Source organism: Varanus komodoensis, unplaced genomic scaffold (assembly GCF_004798865.1).
Source record: "Varanus komodoensis strain SLA01 unplaced genomic scaffold, ASM479886v1 scaffold22, whole genome shotgun sequence".
Classification (NCBI taxonomy): Eukaryota; Metazoa; Chordata; class Lepidosauria; order Squamata; family Varanidae; genus Varanus; species Varanus komodoensis.
The window spans coordinates 7630814-7652191 of record NW_025335606.1 but is presented as its reverse complement, the minus strand read 5'-3'; the positions used below and the strand labels follow the sequence as shown (position 1 = coordinate 7652191).

General features: G+C 46.6%; 1 protein-coding gene across 1 annotated transcript in view; it reads left to right on the top strand.

Annotated features, from left to right (window-relative positions):
* Window positions 1-21378, top strand: part of MYO5B (myosin VB) — a 211019-nt gene that overhangs the window by 102200 nt on the left and 87441 nt on the right. The window contains exons 12-14 of the mRNA XM_044431198.1: window positions 8932-9084; window positions 10326-10423; window positions 19511-19597. Of these exons, the coding sequence (XP_044287133.1) occupies window positions 8932-9084; window positions 10326-10423; window positions 19511-19597 (338 nt within the window). The remainder of the gene's footprint in view (window positions 1-8931; window positions 9085-10325; window positions 10424-19510; window positions 19598-21378) is intronic.

Below are 21378 nucleotides of genomic sequence, written 5' to 3'. Positions count from 1 at the left end.
CGGAGGCACTGCTTTGCAGTGCCTCCGACCCCCAATCCCGCTAGCCTATCCGGAAGGATACCATGGTCGATGGTATCGAAAGCCGCTGAGAGGTCCAGGAGAACCAACAGGGATGCATTCCCCCTGTCTCTCTCCCTACACAGGTCATCGTACAGGGCGACCAAGGCAGATTCAGTACCATACCCAGGTCTGAAGCTGGACTGAAATGGGTCCAGATAATCAGTCTCATCCAAGAGTGCTTGGAGTTGTCCCGCCACCACCCATTCTAACACCTTGCCCAAGAACGGGATGTTGGCCACTGGTCTATAATTGGTGACCATCTCTGGATCCAGTGATGCCTTCTTCAGGACTAGCCGGACTACCGCCTCCTTTAGAGGGCCAGGTACTCTTCCAATAAGTGCTGAAGTGCCTGTCTTGTTCGGGAGGGGACGCCTAGCTCACGACAGCCTGCTGCTGTCTGGATAAGTGGATTGGAAGTCCCATCTCCGGTGTTCCCATCAAGTCAGCTTCTGTAGGTAAAATTGCAGTGAGGCAGCAGTGCCAGGCAGCAAGCCATCTCGGACTAGCCTCACCTATAACTCTGCTCTTACCTCTTTCTGTATTAATCTATTAATTTTCTAAAATCTCAAACTATTTGCATAGTAAAGCAATATTAAGAAACACTTGAGGTTAGTTCTTTTCCATGTTTTGGAGTCAAAACCTGTATTGGAATGTTGGGGACACATGAAGGCTGATGGATGCCTAATTTCCAGTTTGCGTGTTGGTCCAGGCACTACTAGTCTGTTCATATTGGAATCTGCAAAGGTGAGCTTCCAGTGCCAGATCACTTCAACTGAGCCAAATGCTCTCCCAGGCGTGACGCCTTGGACAGGCACGTCTTATAGCAGGAGTGGAAAACTGTAGCCATCCAGAGGTTGCTGAACTAAAGCTTCCATCATGCCTGACTATGAAATGGCTATGCTGTCTGGGCTGATGGGAGCCGGAGTCCATCTATTGTTCCCCTGCTGGTGCTGTCTGTGAACAAGCTGGTTTATGGGTTTTAATTGCATTTCCTACAGTACCTTACCAGGTCTGTTCCTCTTGCCAGAAGGTTACAAAAATCGGTTGTATAGATATGTGTGTATTGCTACAGGGGTGTCTGGCTAGTATCATTCCCCCTTCTTTTCTTCATCTTTGGCATTTTCTTCATATGAGTCTTTTAATTTTTATTTCCATCTTGTAAATGACTATTTCAGATGAACAAATTAGTTGTTGGACTATATAGCCTGTTGCAATAACTGTAAAATTTTTCATTGCTATGTTAAGTCAGTGTAAAAGATAACACACTCAATTGAATTTTAATTTGAGAAAATGTAAGCATTTATTTGGAGGAAAATAGGTACAGCCTTAATGTTTCTGGAGTTGTTTCGTGTTATTAAGATCAGACAGATATTGATAATTAGATTTTGCTGATCATTAAGAAGCACTTTCTGTGTTTTGAAACTTTAGTGTGAAAAGTGGGGTGGGGAAAAGGGGCAGAAGATACAAACCCAGAGCATAGAGTAAAAGAGGGCAAATAAAGCCAGGCTGCTTGCACAGATTTCAGAACAGATTTATTTATTTATTTTAGTTTTATTTATGTATTTATTTTTTGATTTATATCCTGCCTTTTCCTACAAAGGACTCAAGGCTGCTTACATCATTCTCCTCCTCCATTTTATCCCCACAACAACAACCCTGTGAGGTAGGTTGGGCTGAGAGTCTGTGACTGGCCCAAAGCCATCCAGTTGGCTCCATGGTCGAGTGGGGACTAGAACCCAGATTGTCTGAGTCCCCGTGCCATGCTCTTAACCACTATGCCACACTGGCTCCCTGGGACCCTGCTCAGTGGGCAGAGAGTCCAGTTTGCAGAGTTTACCATGGAATAATTGTGAAAGTAAACTGCGCAGTCTGAAGCTTATGCTCTGTGTGGAGGTGAGCCACCACATGGTGCGTAGCCCACCATTTCTAACCATTTGCAGTGGTGGTGTTGCAGAACGTCAGTATTTTGGACACCTTCTGGGACGCCTCTGGCTTTCCACTGCAGAGTCCCCCATCAGCTGTTCCCAAATTAATTAAAGAGGGCATCCTCCTGCGCTGCCCCTCCTAATCCCCAAAAGCTAGCACACACATTTCTAAGGTAATTACCTGGAGGCCTTATTTATTTATTTAGTTTTAATCAGGCATCCGGGCAGCACAGCATGGCAGCCCTCCGACAGGGTGAGAGGCAGGGCAGAATCTTTATCGGCCTTTGTCAATTTCCTGTCCGTCATCTCCCGTTTCTCTCTGCAATCTTCCTGCAACCTTCCTGTTGGCGTTACATTTTTAATTTTGTTTCTGAGCAGTGTGTGATGCTTTCTTGGCTAGAATTAGAATTACATATTCTTGTGCACGCATGGACACAAACTGCAGAGCTCAGCAGTTCCCTACAAGCTTGAACATGCAGGTGATCCACAGACGACGCTGGGCGACTTTCCTGTTTTAAGTGGGTTGTATTTATAAAGGGTGCCACAATGGGAGTCTGTAATGCTTGTTCCCCAGTGGCCGTGTTCACCTCTTTCTCTCTTGTCAGGATCTTGTTTATCTGCTGGTGGTTGTTTTACCAGGAGAAACTCGAGGGCAAAAGTCCTACGAGAACTCCTGGGAAATCAACCAGAGAAGGAGGGGGCGGCAGAAGCAGCAGGTGCGGTAAGAAGCTTTCTCTAAGGAGACGGGGATACAGACTCTGCTGCTCGGAGTAGATAACGCAGTTGAAATGGCAGGTTAATTTCACTCCATTGTTGAGGCTCACATGTGGTGAGAAAAAGGAGCAGGGAGAAGAAAGAAGCCGATAAAAAGAACCCAAGGCTGAACAAGGCACACGCAAGTGCGTGATATTTCGAGTGAGCATCTATTTTGGTGGTGGCATGTGAGTTCAACACAAGCTTCCTGCAATCTGGGTGATTCAGAATGAGACATCTTTAGCTGGGCAGGTTGTTCCTGCTGTGGACTGTAGGGAGTAGCTACTTCAAGGGGTTTAGCATGTATCCCACTTCTGTAGCTACCTAAACGTGCAAAGGAAGAAGAGGCGAAGCTTTCCTGAAGGGGAGTAGTATGACATGCAGGTAAAGAAGTCTGCTTGGTCCAGCAAATGACAAAGCAGGAGCTGCTTGCTGTGCTGCTGTGGGGGAAGAATATCACATTTGCTTTAAAAGGATGTAATCTTAAAACCCTTACTAGAAAGAATGACTCATTTGACCAAGTGATACTTAACTTCCAGTTAAATATACATAGAATTGTGCTGTAAATCAACTGTTGTGACAATAGCTGCATTTTGATGTAACACTAAACAGTGGCTTAGAGTTAGCAGACTCTAAGCAGGCTTGGACTTGTGAGTTCTCCCATTACTTCTTCCATACGGCCATGAGAAGGAGGTAGGAGGCATTGATTCTAGTTTAGCCAGTCACAGTTTGTATTATGTGCAAATCTGGACAAAGTGTGGTTACTCTTAGGTACAGTTTGAAGCTGGCTAATTCCTACAGATTGATTGCCCACAGCTGCCATGGCCCGTGATCCTGGTCTGTTTTCCTGTACTTTAGTTAAAGCCAGCTTTTCCCAAGAGGTACCCTTTAGATGTTTTGGGCTACAACTCTGAAGTGTTTCTGACCATTGGCCATTCTGGCTAGTGATGATAGGAATTAAGCCCAACGCTTCTGGAATGTCTGGTGAAAGTTGGTTTAGTTGGTGAAAGTTGGTTAAAACTAACCACAGTTCAGAATTTCACATAACAAACCATGGTTAGCTGCAAATGAAAGCTAAAATTTCTGATCTCCTCTGTGTGGCTGTGCTGCTGGGGGCAGGGGGCGGGGAGGAGCTCATGTGCAAAAGGCAGGACTATAATTTACATCTGAATCCAGTTGATGTTGTCAAGTGTTGGGCAACTGTGAAGCAGCCTTGTACTTCTTATGCAAATTACCTACACCTTAAGGTGAATAGTCATGGACTTGAAAATAAAAGAAAACAAATTCAGTTAATTTCTTTAAACTAGTCTTCTGTGGATTGGATGCTGCCTCAGTACATGCCACCAAGATTAAATCGGTAACTTGCTCTCCGCCTTCTCCTATAACCTGGTTATTTAATGGGGCTTCATCATCAGTCGTTAATTCATTGGGACTGCTAAATTCCAATTTTGCTTAATTCCTCAGAGCAATTTTAGAGCTAGTCTGCCATGTGTGTCTTGTGCTAGGATCAAACTTCTGTTCTCTGTTAATCAACCACTTCTCTATTTAATTTAATGCCACTGCCTCACATTGTCCTTTCCTGTTCAGTGGAACAGTTATTTTCGCAATGTGCATTGACACTGATTGTTAAAATGGGGTGGGAAGGGAGTGTAGCCTCTCCAGGCAGTGCGTGGGGAACTCTGTAACCCAACACTCGCTGAAATTCGAGCTAGACCAGTGATGGCTGGCTGCATCACTGGATTCCTTAATTCAGCAGAATCTCTACTCATGCCAGTTGCAGATGTCTGAAAGCTGCTTTTGGGTATTATGGCTTACTGTTCTTGTTTTACAATATTAACGCAAAGTTGTGGGCTTTTCTGTGAATGGAAAGCTATTCCCCTTGTCAAAACAATCGTGTTCATGCATAAAATGCGCACCTTGCAGAGTTCCTGGGGAATTTTTTCCTTTTACTTTTTACGTCTCCATTTTGCACCTGGCTGTTCTAGCGTCATGGAAAACCTTGTACCCCTTCCACACCTTTATGGCTACTGCCCTGTTCGTGTACTTCCGAAAGGGATCAAGGGGATAAAATGTCAAAGAGTCCCTGAAAAGCTGCATAATTCTTTAAGAACATAAGAAAGGCCTTCCTGGGTCAGCATCTAGTCCAACATCCAGTTTCCCACCATGGCCAACTAGCTACCCACAAGCAGGACTTGAATTTCTCCCATGGTTGTTTCCCCAAAAGTGGAATGGTACTTAGAAGTGCCCTGTAGCTGCTGTGACTCATTGTGATTTGTTAAATTCTCTTTTAGCATAATCTAAGTGAATGGCTTTTTATTTCCAAGTAAACCTGTGGAAAGTGTACATAGTCCCAGCTGATGCAAATGTCTCCTGAGCTGTAGTTGGGAACATCACAGGCTCTCTGAAGATTCCACCAAACCTTCTTGGGAGCAAGGAATTCTTCCAGTCCTGCTGACTTTAGCAATGGATATGTGTTCAGTCAGGAGTGTGAGCACAATTTAGGCTAGACAGCCTTTCCCTTTAATGAGGATTTGTAACCAGCTTAGAACCAGAGTGGAAGGGGGAATTTGTGCTGGGGAGAGTTCTGAGAAGGGAACAGACCGTCTCTCAGCCTGTTTCCAATTTCTTAACCCTACTGCTCCAAATCTAAAATACCTGCTATTTAGGATGACCCAAAATTGACTGTACTACTTTCAGACTGCAGGCCTTTCACGCGCTTCCATATGGGAATTGCTACAAATAGAAGACAAGTGTGTCAGGGAAAAAATTGGACTAGATTTTTTTTTAGAGTTGCAGTAGTGGGGCTTCTTTTGTTTAACAAAGGGAGTCTTCGAAAAAGGTCTCCTCTACCTGCAGTCTGGAGTCGTATACTTCATTCTAGCAGCTCTTTCTGCTGCCTGGTTAGACCAGGTCCAAGTCAAGTGAGAAAGAAGCATCCGCAAAACTGAGGGCTGGCCTTGCTGAGTTAAGAGATCGTGTGGGATGAAGTCCTGAGTCCTGTGCCAAACTCATACACTGAGTGCAATTGGAGGGGCAAGGTGAGTCGAGGCGGTGGATCGTGTGCTTCTTAGAAGCATCAGACTGGTCCCTTCGGAGATGCTGCATTAGATGGACCTTCAGCCTGGTCCAGCAGAGCTGTGTTGCACCTTACTACCGAGACTTGACTTGGACCGCATCACCTGAATACTAGATCACTCTCCTCTTCATTCTCGTAGCCTGTCCAGGCCCTGCTTTGTGGGATTTCTTGTCCCTCTTGGGGTTACTTGCCTTTGGGCTGTTTTCCCCTCCCTGACTATTTGCTAAGGAGCAAGCCATGTGCTAACACATATCTTCTCAAGACACCCCTCAGCCTGATGAGAGGCAGGACACCCAACCGTGAATGAGTACGCCATCTCCACTGCACAACGCCATAGCAAATATAAAATATGATTCTCTTATTTTGAGCAGTTGTGGCGCAGTGGGTTAAACTGCTGAGCTGCTGGGCTGGTTGATCGAAAGGTCGACAGTTTGAATCCGCAGACAGGGTGAGCTCTTGTGCTTTGTCCTGCCAACCTTGCAGTTCAAAAGCATGCAAATGCAAGTAGATAAATAGGTACCACTTCGGTGGGAAGGTAACAGCGTTCCGTGCACCTTGGTGTTTAGCCCCGCTGGCCACGTGACCACAGAGACTGTCTGCGGACAAACGCTGGCTCCCCCGGCTAGGAAACGGAGAGGAGCACCGCCCCCTAGAGTCAGGCATGACTGGACTTTAATGTCATGGGGAAGCCTTTACCTTTACCTTTACCTTAGTGGGAGAGTGCATGTTTTGCATGCAGAAGTTCCTGCATCTGCAAGCAGGGCTACAAAGGAAGCCTCCTGAAACTTGGAGAGCTGCAGCAAGTCTCACTAACATTGCTGGCCTGGATGGAGAAGCAGCTTGACTCTGCACATGGTGGGCATGTTGTGAATGGAGCCGGTTGGAGCCGGGGGTCAGACTAGATGGCCCGGGAGACCCCTTCTGACTCACTCTGTTTCTATGTTTCTGTTTAAGGCGAGTTCCTGTGTTGTCTTTGGAACCAGGAGATGAAGTTTTTGAAGGTGTTCTCATAAGAGAGGCTGGTTGGAGGCAAGAAGTAGGCAGACAAAAAATTCTGGAGGTGGCTGAGATCAAAATAAACCCAGCATGCATACAGCTCACACAGCTCTGTGTCAGGCCAGATGATAATACAATGCAAACAGATGCGCTGCTTGGTGGGATTTTGTCAGATATGCAAACAAAGTTGGGCCAATTAAGCCTCTCTCGAGCTGATGAGGAACCACAGTCCCAGTAAAGTCAAGACTGTGGAGGTACGACATTCGTTTCTTTTCGCTCTGGCAGGTACCTTGGGCCAGAGTTTTGAAACAGGGTAAACACTTTCTTTCCTGACAGAAGTGCTGTGAAGTAGAGAGTCCGTGGGGGCCTTGCCGTGATAGCCTTAAAAGTTGTTCTGTGCAGTCGACGCTTCTAAAGTCACCCTCAGCGAATTGCGTCTCGGGGAGTTTTCCAGGTATTTGCATAATGGCCAGAACCAGTCAGGAAACGTGGGTTAAAACTCACTGCTATGCACACTGTGGTAACAGCAAGGCTAGATAAACTGTGATACCATGTAAATGAAAGCACACTCAGTTCTCTGTGTGCCAGTTGACATAATAGCCAAAACAACACCCTCTGTGCCAAAATCAGCCTCTGTGCCAAAACCCCCAAGTTTTGAAGAAGTACAAAAAGTCTTTAGGAAAGGAAACATGTTGGTGTAAATCCCCCAAAACAGCCCAAAGGAGACTGAATGCAGAAGCAGATGGACTCAGGAGTGGGGACGGGACGGGACGGGGGAAGAAAACCACAGGAGTAGGTACCTTGGAAGAGGGCATGGCTGAGCAGAAAGACTTCACACTGCAAAGTTTTGTTTTCAGTGGCAATGTGATTTTGCAATCTGTACAATCCACCCTGGGAGTGGGAGGTAGGTAGTTTAAACTTTCCGTCATACAGACGGCAGCTGAATTTGAAGGAGATCTTTACAGTTGTCAAGTTCATGGCTACAACTGTCATTTCATTTCAGGTCTCCCAGATCTGAGTTCAGCCCTTGGGGTTTTCCCCAGGAAATTGCTGCACAAAGTCCTCTTCTTCTTTCTTAGCAACCCTTTAGCAGTTTAGGGTGTGCTTTGGGAACAAGTGCGAGAAACAAGTTTTCACATTAAGTCTGCCAATAGATGCATTACTAAACCTGAAATCAGAGAATGATACAATGCAGAATGAGGAAGCAAATAAGAACCACAGCAGTTCATAACACTTGTTGGATACTTTGCAAGGTTTTAGAAATCCACTTCCTCTGGTCCTGAAGAAAATCTCCCATACAGCTGCCTGTTCTCCAAGAAGTCCAAGGTGGCACGTGTGAGCCTGCTAAGAATCAGGGACTGCCCCAAAGTCACGCAGTGTAGGACCTTCGAGTGTCTTTCCTGCAAGAGTCTTCAGAAGATCCGAGCATGGATCCTTAGCCAGAAAAGGAGGAGAGGTCAGAATCCACAGCTGCTATGCCAAGGCAACAAAACTCAGAGATAAGCCGGGCAGTTGATGGAACCAGTTAGTTTTTAATACTGTGGAAACGCTTAGTGCGTCTGCTAATGAAGAAGGGGGCAGATCAGGCGTCACTAACCTAGGGACTCAGCGTCAGGGAGGAGAAGAGGCCAGCTGAGAAGGATCAGATGATCAAAGCAACTGGACCTTAATCCAGGCCAAGGAGGACTGGGGTTTGAAGGCATGGTTTGCTCATTTCACTATGGAAAGGAGGAGAGCTATTCAGTTTGGAGTCAACTTCATATCGTCATGTTCCTTTTCTCTAATTGCTGGTATTCCAACTTTGCCTGCTTGCATTAACATAATCCATCCTTTTAGCTAGAAAGCCATGGTCCAGTTCTGCTTGGAATTGGTGGGGAACCAGTTTAGGTTTCAACCTAATTGGGCTTCCCAAGTCGCAGTCCAGCACCCTTACCACAACACCATGCTGCTGGTGCATTTAGCATCACATTGACTTTGCCTTCTAGTTGTTGTTGTATTTGCTAACTACTTTTAAATTCCTTTCAGTGAGGGCGAAGAGTGTCCCTTTGTTAAGCAGAAGATTGTTTCTGTTAGCTGTAGAAAAAGCACCTAAGATGCATCAACTTCCCCTCTTTCTTCCAGTACCCACTGGTAGCTGACTTGTTTCACGATGAAAAAGATCCTGCTCCGGCTGCTCCAGCTGGAAAAGGAGCTTCCACAAAAATCAATATCCGCTCTGCCCGTCCAACTGTGAAAGCAGCCAATAAAGAGCATAAGAAAACAGTGGGACATCAGGTAAAAAACAGTCTCTTTCTGCAGACCTTCCACACTTGTGACACACCACGCCGACACGCTTCCACCTAAAAGGCTATGTTAACTCAACAGAGAAGTGCCATACATTTGTTGGAAAACAATAACATTCACAAATAATGTGTATTTTAAAAATAATAATTCTGGTATAATTAGTAAACCGCTGATGATAGGCACTTCCCTGCCTTCATACTGGGATGGAGAGTATGGAAACATCCATGATTTCTACACCAGGAAACAGAAAACTTTATTTGTATGCAAAACCACCCCAGTACCAAGGAAGGGAGTTTGTCATGACTGGCAACAGGTTCGAGCATGCCCTGTGCAAGCTATTTATTTTAATCTATTTAAAACATTTGTACACTGCGCACTGTGCCACAGCTCCTCTAGACAGCTCACAATCAGAAATCAAAACCATTATAAGAGTAATTATACAGCTAAAAACATCACTACCCTAAATCCATAAAACAACATCAGTTAAGATACAGATAAAGGTACCTCCTTCCAAGGCTCCTCTGGGGTCACCCTCCTCTGAGAACCAACCACTGGCAATGGTTTGCTCTCTCTCAGTTATTTCAGGAACTATCCATGTAGCCTGAAGTGCCTGATCCTGCCTAATCTTGGAAGCTAAGCAGGGTCAGGCCTGGGCAGAAGTGGGGATGGGTGACTTGAGTGTATGATTCTATGATTATTGCTGTCAACTGCCTAGAGAGCTTTGGCTATGGGCAGTATAAAAATGTAATAATAATAATAAAAAAAATGTTTAGACAGTAAAGTCTTGTAATTCCCAGCGAGCCCTATCCCTCCATGGCTGGTTGGAGGGTGCTGGCACTCGGAGGACTTCCTTCTGTCTAAACATGCATATTTAAAGAAATACTTTAAAGACGTATGCTTTAAATACTGGGTGCCATGATGAAGAGTGCTGGAGCAAACACCCCACCTTCGTTATTCCCAACGCCTTGGGACCCTCAGGGTTTGGGAGGGACTTTAAAACAAGGGGAGGGACTCCTAAGCTTGGGAAGGGAGCCCAGAAACTGCTCCAAGTGGGCCAAGCTAATTCAGTGGTCATTTTTGGGAGGCGGGGGGTGGAAGACAGGATGGGAAGTGGAGAGATGTGGCAGGAATTCTAAACAGCAACCTGCCGATCTGCAGCATTTTGTTGTAAGTACTGGTTCTTCTGGCCTCTCCTTTCAGGGATGGATTGTCTCTTTTATTGTCTCTTCCAGTTCCGTAACTCCTTGCACTTGCTTATGGAGACCCTGAATGCCACCACTCCACATTACGTACGCTGTATCAAGCCAAATGATGAGAAACTCCCCTTCAGGTGAGTGCTGCTTTCTGGTGAGGCAAGAGCAAGGACAGGCTGCCGGAAGACTTACTGCAAAATGCCTCCTGAAATATTTCCCAGTTGGCTGTTGGTGTCATGTGGCGATCCCTATATAATCAGCATGACCACGGCCATGTATTGGTTGATCTGGTCAAACCCTAAGCAGTCCGCTATGATGAATCAATGGGAATTGTGGGGAAAGCAGTCGAGTATTGATGCCTACTAGTTTTTGATGAACCTCCTAAGCTTGAGGCTTCACAGGGGCTGCAAATCAGTGCTATTTGCTAGCACCCAACAGGAGTGCTGTGGCACCCATAAGAGGTGCTGAAATCCATCAAAACAAACAAGCTTTCTTGGGCATTGGAGAGTAATTTACATGCTTGGCTTTTCCATTTGCACACTGAATTGCTTCCCAGCTTTTGTCCAGTGCTAGATAACTTAAGGTTGTGCACAAGAACCGTGCAACGTCCAAGCAATATAATATTTACACAGGCACCGCAAACGGCTTTTTCTTGGTGCTGAGAAGAGATAGAGCAACATAAATTCTTAGGCGTCTGGTGGCAGGCTGGAGGGAATCCAAGGATCATTTTACCCAGTGAGTTGGGATAAGCATCATTGCTTCTCTTGGCCATTCGGTCTTAAATCTCAGCATGTGGAATCTTCCCTGCAGCAACCATTTCCCACAACCTTCTATCACTTGATACCCACAATGATCATTTGAAGAAACATAGCTCACTCCATGAGCTTCTTGGCTGAGTAAGATTTTGATCTCCAAGACTTCCTGCTTGTAGTCTAGCATTTTATCCCTTCCACCACTCCGGAAAGCTTGAGGTGGGACTTTAGGTCAGAGGTAGGACGTATCTTTTGCATCTGGGGCCTTCTCGGCACAATCCTTGGCATGTGAACCCATGAAGCTTCCCTCTCCCATCACAGCATTGGAGTTTCTGTGCCAGTACTGTGTTCTTGGACTGCCCGCTGTGCTCAGCTTGAGCTCATTTCCAGACCTGCTACCTGGTGATACCAGGAGCTGAACTTGGGATCTTCTAAAGGCAGGGTATTTATTTATTTAGAAAATTTATAATCTGCTCCATATTCCGGTCAACAATAAATGATAAAACATGTACAAGATTTTTTTTAAAGCAGAAGCAATAGAACTATGGCTGGCTAGTTCAGGAAGTCTTCCTGAAATAGAACAGCTTTCAGGGGGCACCAAAAACTATGCTGTGCTGGCACCTGCCTGACTTGCAGGTTCCAAAGAAATGGGGCCTGGCCACTGAAGGCTCTTCTCCAGGTGGAATTCAGTGAAGCTGTAGGTCCCCATCGGGTGACCTCCATGATCAGGCAGGTGGGTAAGCGAGAAGGCTCTCTCTTAGGTTTCCTGGGCCAAAACTGTTTAGGTCCTTTATATTGTTTGTTGTGAGTTGCAAAGTCATGCCCAACCCATCACGACCCCATGGGCAACATTCGTCCAGGCTCTCCTGTCCTCCACCATCCCTCAGAGTCCATCCAAGCCCACACCCACTGGCCCAGTGACTCCATCCAGCCACCTCATCCTCTGCCGTCCCCTTCTTCTCTTGCCCTCAATTGTTCCCAGCATTAGGCTCTTCTCCATGAGACCTTCCTTCTCATTAGGTGGCCAAAGTATTTGAGCTTCATCTCCAGTATCTGGCCTTCTAAAGAGCAGTCAAGGTTGATCTCCTCTAGGACTGACTGGTTTGATCGCCTTGTGGTCCAAGGGACTCGCAGGAGTCTCCTCCAGCACCGCAGTTCAAAGGCCTCAATCCTTTGGTGCTCAGCCTTCCTTATGGTCCAGCTTTCACAGCCATACATTGCAACTGGGAAACCATAGCCTAGACTATATGGACCTTTGTCAGCAGGGTGATGTCTCTGCTTTTTATATACTTTATATCCTTTATATACTAGGACCAAAACCTTGAACTTGGCCTAGAAGTGAATAGGCAGCCAGTGCTATTCCTTTAGCACACACAACAGCCAAGCTCTTGGTCCCAATCCCTTGTGCATCTCTCCATTTAGCTGGGGAATGACCCCTGCAGCTGGGGGCCTTTCCTACTCCAGTAGGGGGTCCCACATGGCTTAGAGGGACCCTGAAAAAGCCAGGGCTCTCCACTGAGTAGTAAAGGCTCTCCAGTGCAGGAAGAGCTGTAGTGCCAATTCTCTTGCTTCCACTTTCTCCCTTGCAGGGGAGAAAGCCTGAACAATGTTTCCGTGGCAGGCAGGAGCACTGACTTCTCGTGAAGTACAATGAGATAATTTTCAAAACATCTCCTCGTTGGGCTGGTGTTCGTTTGCCAGTGTTGCCGCCCCTTAGCAGTACACTCTATCGCAATGCGGAATGCCTCCACGGTTATCAAGAACATAATGAGGAAAGAGTTCATATAGAGCTTTCAAGCTTCTTATCATTTCGGTGAGAATTTATGGAAGCAAACACCAAAACTGTAGTAGAAACCAAGAAAATCATGCCTGTGTGGAATATAATGTAAAAGAAACAGACTATTATATTTGCAACAGAAGAAACATTCATTGGAAACATTACAGAAATGAGAGCATTATTCATATCAGCTGAGAGAGCAACAGAATTTTGATGGATATGTGGATCGCCTCACTCACTGACATTTAATAACACATCCCTCTTTATTACATTTATGTATTTAATTAACCTCCCATTGCTCTATCTTTGGGACTAATCTTGTGTTCCTGTACACTCAGTCGCTGCTGCAATGGAATGAATATTCCATTAACATACCAAGCAGCATTTTACTTGCAGCATCTACAATCGCTGAAACAAAATACATACTCAATTATAATCCTGTGGCTTGCGAGTATCTGTATCTAGACCCTTTATTAATTCTGATTCAGATTAGAGAATATAGGAAGCGTGATCCAGTGCTGTCCTTGAATGTATCATCACAAAACCCTGCAAGTAATAACCACTTTTGCATATATTTATTCTGTGTTTTCCTATTCTCCAAAGTCTGCAGGAAATAAGTTGCTTTGGACAGCATTTCAGTGTTTTAAATCTTGTAAAACAAGTCCAGCAGAGGCAGAGCAGTAAGTTTTTCCTGATAACTGGCCATGGACATTTTAGCCAGTGCCTGTAAGTCAAAACGCCACTTCCAAATCAGCCATACCATCTCCATTATTTATGCTGTAGAAGAATGAACACGGCAAGTTTAGGACAGATAAAGGGAAGTGCTTCTTCACTCAGCATATAGATAAACTACAGAATTTGCTGCCATGGGAAGTGGAGATGGCTGCCAATCTGGATGGCTTTTAAAAGGGGTTGGACAGATTCATGAAGGAAGAGGCTATCCGTGGCTACTAGCCTTGCTGGCTATGGCTACCTTCTTCACCAGAGGTGGGCTGCCTGCATGCAGCAGTTGCTGAGGAGCTGGGCAGGAGCAGCTCTTGCACCCGTCCTGCTTAGGGCTCCTGTGGGCAGTTTGTTGGCCACCATGTGTACAGAGTGCTGCACCAGAAGACCCTTTGGTCTGATCCGTATGGCTGTCCTTATGCCCTTAAGAGGAAGCCATCATAAGACTAGATGCTACCACAAGTCTCATGCCCCTGAGTACCCAGCACTCCTCTTTGGATGAAGAGGTCAGATTCAGCTACTACAATTCATTGCTTCCTGTGTCATGAGCACAACTCTTCTCCCCTTTCCCCATTCTAGCAGTTCAAGGTGAAAGCTTCCAAATATTTCTTGATTTCAGCTGGTCAGTCAGGGCTGGCTTTGCAATGCAGAATGAAAAATAATAAAATTAACAAGTAGCATCCTTCAATTAAGGATCCCCCCTTTTTTTGGTGGATATAGCTCTTGCCCATGGAATCCTGCTCCTCCCTTTTCCTCCAAAAGGGGCTGGCTCCACCCTCAGGGAGGTGCACAATGCTTGTGTGTCAGATGGCAGGGATGCCTGACAGTACGCAATTGGTCTGCTTGTCTGGCTTGACAACAAATGACTGGAGTGATGAATTCATACTCCTCCCCCTTTGACCCTCCTACAGCGGCTCCCCTGCAACAGAGGTGGTCTGGCGCTCACCATCCACTTGGCTTACCTCAGAGCTTGTTAACTTGGCATTTCAGTGATGCATTCCAACCCCTCCCCTTCCTCATCTCATTTACCTTCAGAGCCTATCGATTGAAATGCTGCCTTTGAGAGAAGCAGGCCCAAACATTACATCCTGCTCTTAGCCTAAATTATAAGCAGGTTATTCAATCACGCAGCTATTATGTCATTTTTATCCCAGCTTCTTTCCTCTTGCAAAGAACCCAAGGTGGCTTCTCCTTTTTCCAGTTTATCCTCACAACAACAGCCCGCTGAGTTAGGCAAGGCTGGGAGTCCATGGCAGACCCAAAGCCACCCCGTGAGTCTCATGGCCAAGTGGAGACTAGAATCTGGATCTCCTAAGTTCCAGCCAGCTCTCTAACCACTGCACCACACTCATGTTCTAACTGTTATAGACCATCTAGTTAAATTCATGGCTAATGCGGGAGATCCACAACTAGAACATCTTAATTTAGTTTAATAACACTGAAGGTTTTCAATGGCATGATGAAGTATTTGAGGAAGCTCCTTTTGACAGGTCTTCTTGCATTGGAATCTTGATTTTTTGAAAAAATGTTGTATATTGAGATCAGTTAATTAAATAATTAGTTTCTGTACTGTCCAGTGGCCAAAGCTTTCTTTTATGCTGCTTTTTTCGCTTTTGTTGTACTTTGTGAATTGTGTGAACTGCCCAGAGCACTTCAGCTCTTAGGCAGCAGAGAAATGAAATATCCAATAAGAACAAAGAACTGTTGGGAATCCAGTGAAGGAGGGCCCACCAAACCTTAGGTGGTTGATTGCATTGCCATTGGTAAATTTCCCGCAGTTTCCCCCACACCTTGTCACTTGTTCAGTCACAAAGTCGTGTCCAACCCTTCACAACCCCATGGACAACATTCCTCCAGGCTCTCCTGTCCTCCACCATCCCCCGGAGTCCACCCACTGCCCCAGTGACTCCATCTAGCCACCTCAACCTCTGCTGTCCCCTTCTGCTTTTGCCTTCAGTCGCTCCAGCATCAGAGTCTTCTCCGAGTCCTTCCTTCTCATTAAGTGGCCAAAGTATTTAAGTTTCAGCTTCAGTATCTGTCCTTCTAGTGAACAGTCCTTTAGGATTGACTGACTGGCTGATTCCCCTCCCGCTGTAAGTTAAGCAGTTGGACTGGGGCAGAAGGGACCGTCTTTCAGGTATTTGGAAGAACGCTGTCCTGTCCTCTCTCAGCTTTCTTACCTATCATGGCATTCATGAAAATCTGCCAGCCAGCAAAGTTTTGCCATGGTTGCTATCTGGAAATGTGCGATACTGTTTGCTTCTTGCTAAACATATTGCTGAATAATCGCTGTGTTCTGTTCCCCAAGGCAGTCATAGCCCGAGCGCAACAGCCATGTTTTAGAGAGGTCTCTCTGTTATAGCCAACATAAAGAATTATTTGGGGAATTTGCATGATGTTCAGCCAAAGTAAAAACGCTACTGTTGTTTATTATTATTAAAATGGCACATGCACAGAGCCGGTCCTTCCTGGAAAAGTGCACTAAATGTCTGTTCTTAAGTATTTAACTTCATGATAATTTAATGGATCACTTGCTGCGGGCTTGACAGGTATGATGAATGTTGCAAGGAAACAAGCACCAGGAGGGGCATATTTCTTCTGCTAGTCTTGTGCATCCAGGCCTAGTCAGAACTGCTGATTGATTCTGGATCCGCACATTTTAAGTACTAGGGCAATGGCTCTTCTTTTCCTCGTGCTGGGTTGCGTTTTGGCAGAGGCGACGTATATGCCTTACGTGGGGTAATATTGAGGCTCACCGAGTGCATTCAGTTTGGAGAACCTCACTTGATAAGGATTATTGAAATCTTGGGGAATTTCTGCCTTTACTGTATTCGGTAGGCGGTGCAGCTAAATAACCGTGTGCTCTGACTCAGGAGAGGACGGTCTCTTTGGAGATTCTTGGTGTCATGACTCAGGGAGAGGAGCTCCTGATGAAAACCACTCAAACCTAGAAGAGGATGTGGCTGCAGAAGCAGCCCTTGATCTTGCTTTAACTCAGGGCCCTCAGCCCCAGAAGGACCTCTGGGCTCAGCCCCCTTCCTCCTGGAGGAGGCCACATTGCCATGTTCAGTTTAGCCGCTCCTTGATTTCTCTAGCTCATGGGTCGTTGGTGATGCCCATGGAGCTTTCTGGTCCCTGCAACCTCCTGGAGAAATGCTGCAGTGCCAGGGTCTCCTTCCTCCAGGACCCGCTGCTGATTAGCTGTTCCGTGGGCACAAAAAAAGGAAAGAGTCGCTTCCTACCATACCCAGGCTCCCACCCCCCTCTTTTAGACTGGAGAAAGGCTATGTGTGAGAGAGCGAATAGGATGGGCAGAGCAGCCTTATGTAGGCTTGTTGTTGTTGTTAGTCGCGAAGTCGTGTCCGACCCATTGCGACCCCATGGACAACATTCCTCCAGGCCCTCCTGTCCTCCACCATCTCCCGGAGTCCACCCAAGCTCACGCCGACTGCCCCAGTGACTCCATTTAGCCACCTCATCCTCTGCCCTCCCCTTCTCCTTTTGCCGTCAATTGCTCCCAGCATCAGGCTCTTCTCCAGGGAGTCCTTCCTTCTCATCAGGTGGCCAAAGCATTTGAGCTTCATCTTCAGTATCTGGCCTTCTAAAGAGCAGTCAGGGTTGATCTCCTCTAGGACTGACTGGTTTGATCGCCTTGCGGTCCAAGGGACTCGCAGGAGTCTCCTCCAGCACCACAATTCAAAGGTCCCAATCCTTCGGTGCTCAGCCTTCCTTATGGTCCAGCTTTCACAGCCATGCATTGCAACTGGGAAAACCATGGCCTTGACTATACGCACTTTTGTTGGCAGGGTGATTGCTCAGCCTATTTCATCTTAAAACAAGCCGTATTCAAGATGCCCTAGAACTTTTGCCATGGCCATGATGCACGAACTCTTCACTTTCAGCTGTCCTGTTCTGGCCTATAATGAATGTTTGCAGGTGTGAAAGCAACATACTTTGGGGGAGCACAAAATGTCTTCAGAAGCCCTCCCCAGTGTTTTGTCATTGGCTTCCTCTGCCAAAGACAACCCCCACCCCCGCAGCTCCTTTGCCAGCACTTTGCTTCTGAGCCCTTGTGATGTGACCTTGCATTGTAAACACGGTCAGTCTGCAGTCCCTTCCAGCCACACATAATTGGAGGTGGAGGAAGCCAGTTTCTTGGACCTCCTCCTGAGCGGGGTGTGGAGGAGGGAGCACAGTAGCTCTCTGGGGAGGCGACTGAGCCAGTGCATCCCATTGCCCGTTGCTGCACTCATCTCATGCTCATAATGCAAAGCGATGGAATAAAGAGCACGTGCCTCATTGTCCTGAGAGCGCACTAGCACATCCCACCCCTGGGGTGAGCCGCCCTCTGCTGGAGGCCCTGCCTCACAATCACCCAAAGGTTTGACGCTTTGGGAGCACGTGGAAAAGTCTCTGTCCGTCAGCCCTTGGCATCCCACGTCCCATTTCTGTGATGGAAGAGCAACGTTTGCGCATGCTGCATATTTGCTTTCCCTAACCTAGGGAAAGCAAAGGCCGCTTGGACTGCAGAACTTCTGGTATCTCCTGGACGTTTTGCAGTCCAAGTGGCATATGACCTGTCATTTTGTCTTAACTTTCTATTTGTACCCACCAAGACATGGACTCAAGCAGCTCGCAAAAGCAATTGAAATGATTGATTGATTGATTAAAACCATGCATTGAGATTCAGTAAAAACAACATCACAGAAAAAATATTATTAGAAGCAGCACCCAGCCCAACAGACCTGCTTGCAGGCTGGAGGCCGCCTTCAGTGAAGCCATCTCTGTCTGCTGGCAGAAGGACATCAAAGGAAGGGGCTGCCACAGCCTGGGAGGGGCCTCTCGTGGGATCTCCGGTGGTGGTCTCCAAAGAAGGGTCTCTTCCAGAGATCCTAGGAAGTGGGCAGGCTCATATGTCCTCTCTCAGCTGCACTGGCCGCCTATTGAATTCCAGGCCCCGTTCAAAGTCCTGGCATCAGCATTTAAAGCCCTAAATGGCTTGGGGTCAGGCTAGCTCCATAGAGCTCTACCATATAGCCCTTCAGATCTTCCAAAGAGAGCCTTCAGTGACAGCAGGAGAGCCTCCTTTGAGGTTGCCCCTGCCTAGGGAACATGTGCCTGGCACCATCATAGTTTCTTCTCTGGTAGCAGGTGAAAACCTTTCTTATTTACCAGATATTTTAAAAGATAGATTGGTTTTGATACTGTTTTTATCTGAACTGCTCTGCCATGTATTCATTTTTCCTCTAACCACCATGAATTGACAGGTTTTGTAGTTTTGACTGTTTTTTGTTAATGGTTCGCAATGGTTTGATTCACCGTTGTTATGTTTTACTTGTACAGCCCCCCAGAGAGCCCTGTGAACGATTGGGGTGGTACAAAAATGTAATTTACAAATTTGTGTGTGAAGGAGCTCTTCAAGCCAAAGGGTTTCATAGGTCATAACCTCTGATTTCTTTCCAGGAACAGACGGGTAGCTGGTAAAGCTGCTGCAGAGGGACAATTGTGTGCCCCCATAACCATCCCTGATCTGTCATCCAGGGCTGATTGGACGTGTAGTTGAAGCCATCTGGGGGGCACAGGGGTGGGGAAGGCGCTGATTGGAGAATGCTTTACTCTGTTCTGTTTTAATAGCAGAAGAGCAACTCCTGACACAGGCTGTGCTTTGCAAGATCCTCACTGTGCTGCTTTTCATGCAGTTCTCATGCCTGCTCTATTTTTGTTTCTTTTGATTGCAATTTAAATTGTATTGAACATCAGACTGTCCTTGGGGAAATCCAGAGCCTTCAGTGATATGGCAAATTGCTGAGGCAGTTTCAAGAGGAAACCACCAATAAAACCCTAATAAGAGCTGACCCCGTAGAGATTAGCATTCGGAACAATTATGCTGTGTACTTTTAAAAACGGCTGTTAGGGCGTTTATATTCATCGTCCTGCCGTGTTCACGTATGCCGTAAATTGTGCCTCCACAGCTTCGATCCAAAAAGAGCAGTGCAGCAGCTGAGAGCTTGTGGCGTGTTGGAGACCATCCGAATCAGTGCGGCCGGCTACCCATCCAGGTACCTACCTTCAAAGCTTCCTTGTGGTAGTTTCCCCCTCCCCATTTTTACATTTTATTCAGTATTATTGAACTTAACAAGCACAAAAGCAAAAATGCAGCCGTTAGAGCGCACAGAAAACATCAGTTCTCTAGTAAGAGTTACACCGTGATGTTGGTAGATGGACAAGGGCTGACAACTCGCAGTATCAGGAATGAAGCGAGTTTGCCAGTCCGTGTGATGGTGACAGTGGTGGACTGGGAACCCCGGAGTGCCAGGTTCTAGTCCCTGCTCAGCCATGAAGCCAGCAAGTGACTCTGGGCCAGTAACTCACTCTCAGCCTAACCTACCTCACAGGGTTGTTGTGAGGACAAAGTGGAGTACAGAAGGTGAGCTGCCTCTTACAAGAAGAAAGAGGCAGGATGTAAAGGTAATGTAGCAGCAACTATTAATAACTAGTTGTTGTAATAACTAACAACAATTATGTATAATAATAATAACAACAGCTATTCAAAATAATAATATAGAGCATTCGCTTGTGAATTTCAAGCCATTCTGCCAAGCCTTGGAATTCCTTCTCAGGGGCTTCTCAGTTAGAAGATCAGTAATTACAGACAAGCATTCCTTAAATCAGCCCCTCCCAATCTTGTACCCTCCAGATGTTTTGGACTTGAACTCCCGGCATTCCCAGCCATTGGCCCTTTTGGCTGCTCCTGATGGGGGCAGAAGTCCAGAATGCCTGGAAGGCAGTCATTTGAGGACAGCTGGTTTGAAGACTGGTAGGAAAGCCACAAGAGTTGGATGGACTTAAGGACCCATGCCAGGTGCTCAGGACTGAGGTTGCCCCTTGGAATAGATGGGCTGAAAGTAGATCCCCAGATGTTTTGGATTCAGCTCTGTCCTGGCAGGGATTTCTGGGAGCTGAAGCCCGAACATCTAGAGAGTTACCTTCTGCCCTCCTCTGCCCAGGACTGGCCTCGATCCCCTCTGCAGTACATAGGAACTGGCAGGCATCCTGGTTGCTCAGCAGCCTAGCTAATGTGAGACACTTGGGAACTGCCAGAGCCATCCCCGTGGCACCACAGGCCACTGCAGGCCGCAAGGCCCACTGTGAGGCTTGTACAGGATGCGTGGCTCACGGTTTTGCACCTGCAACCCACTCCCCTGCCCCCCCCAGTGGTGGTGTGCCTGGCAAACCTGGCAACTGTGGGTTGTTTAACCCTCACATAAGCCAGGCTGCGAAGGTTCACACAGCACAACAATCCCAGGGCAGATATTATGCAAAGACTCTCCTTAGAAAGTTACATGGAAAAGCTCGCCTCCCCAAGCCAGCCTGGCACTAGTGAAATGTGGGTCAAATAGCACAGCCACTGACTTAGATCAAACCCACTTTTCAGCCCGTCTTTTCCTCAGCATTGACTCCTTTCGGCAACCTTCTTCCAGCCATATAAACAGTTACCCTTGAGGGAAAATAATCATTTTCAGTAATTGCCTACTGCAGCGCAGAGGTAATTTGTCTTAACAGCCATCTATACGTTCTAACATTCCAGGCCTGATTCTGAGAGTAGAAATAAGGCTTGGCTGACAAGAGACTCTCTGGCCCACAGCATGCTCTCTGCCAACTACTTTATCCCACTGTGACCACGCAAAGAGGGAGAGCTTGTGTTTGCAGCGGGCGGTTTTGGCTTTTGAGTTACAAGAGAAGCATCGGTAAGATGTTTAGCTATCCCGAGTGCAAATCAGGGATACAGATGCAGGGGCAGCTCATCTTGGGGAAAGCGCATTTGGCTTTAAAGCTGAGC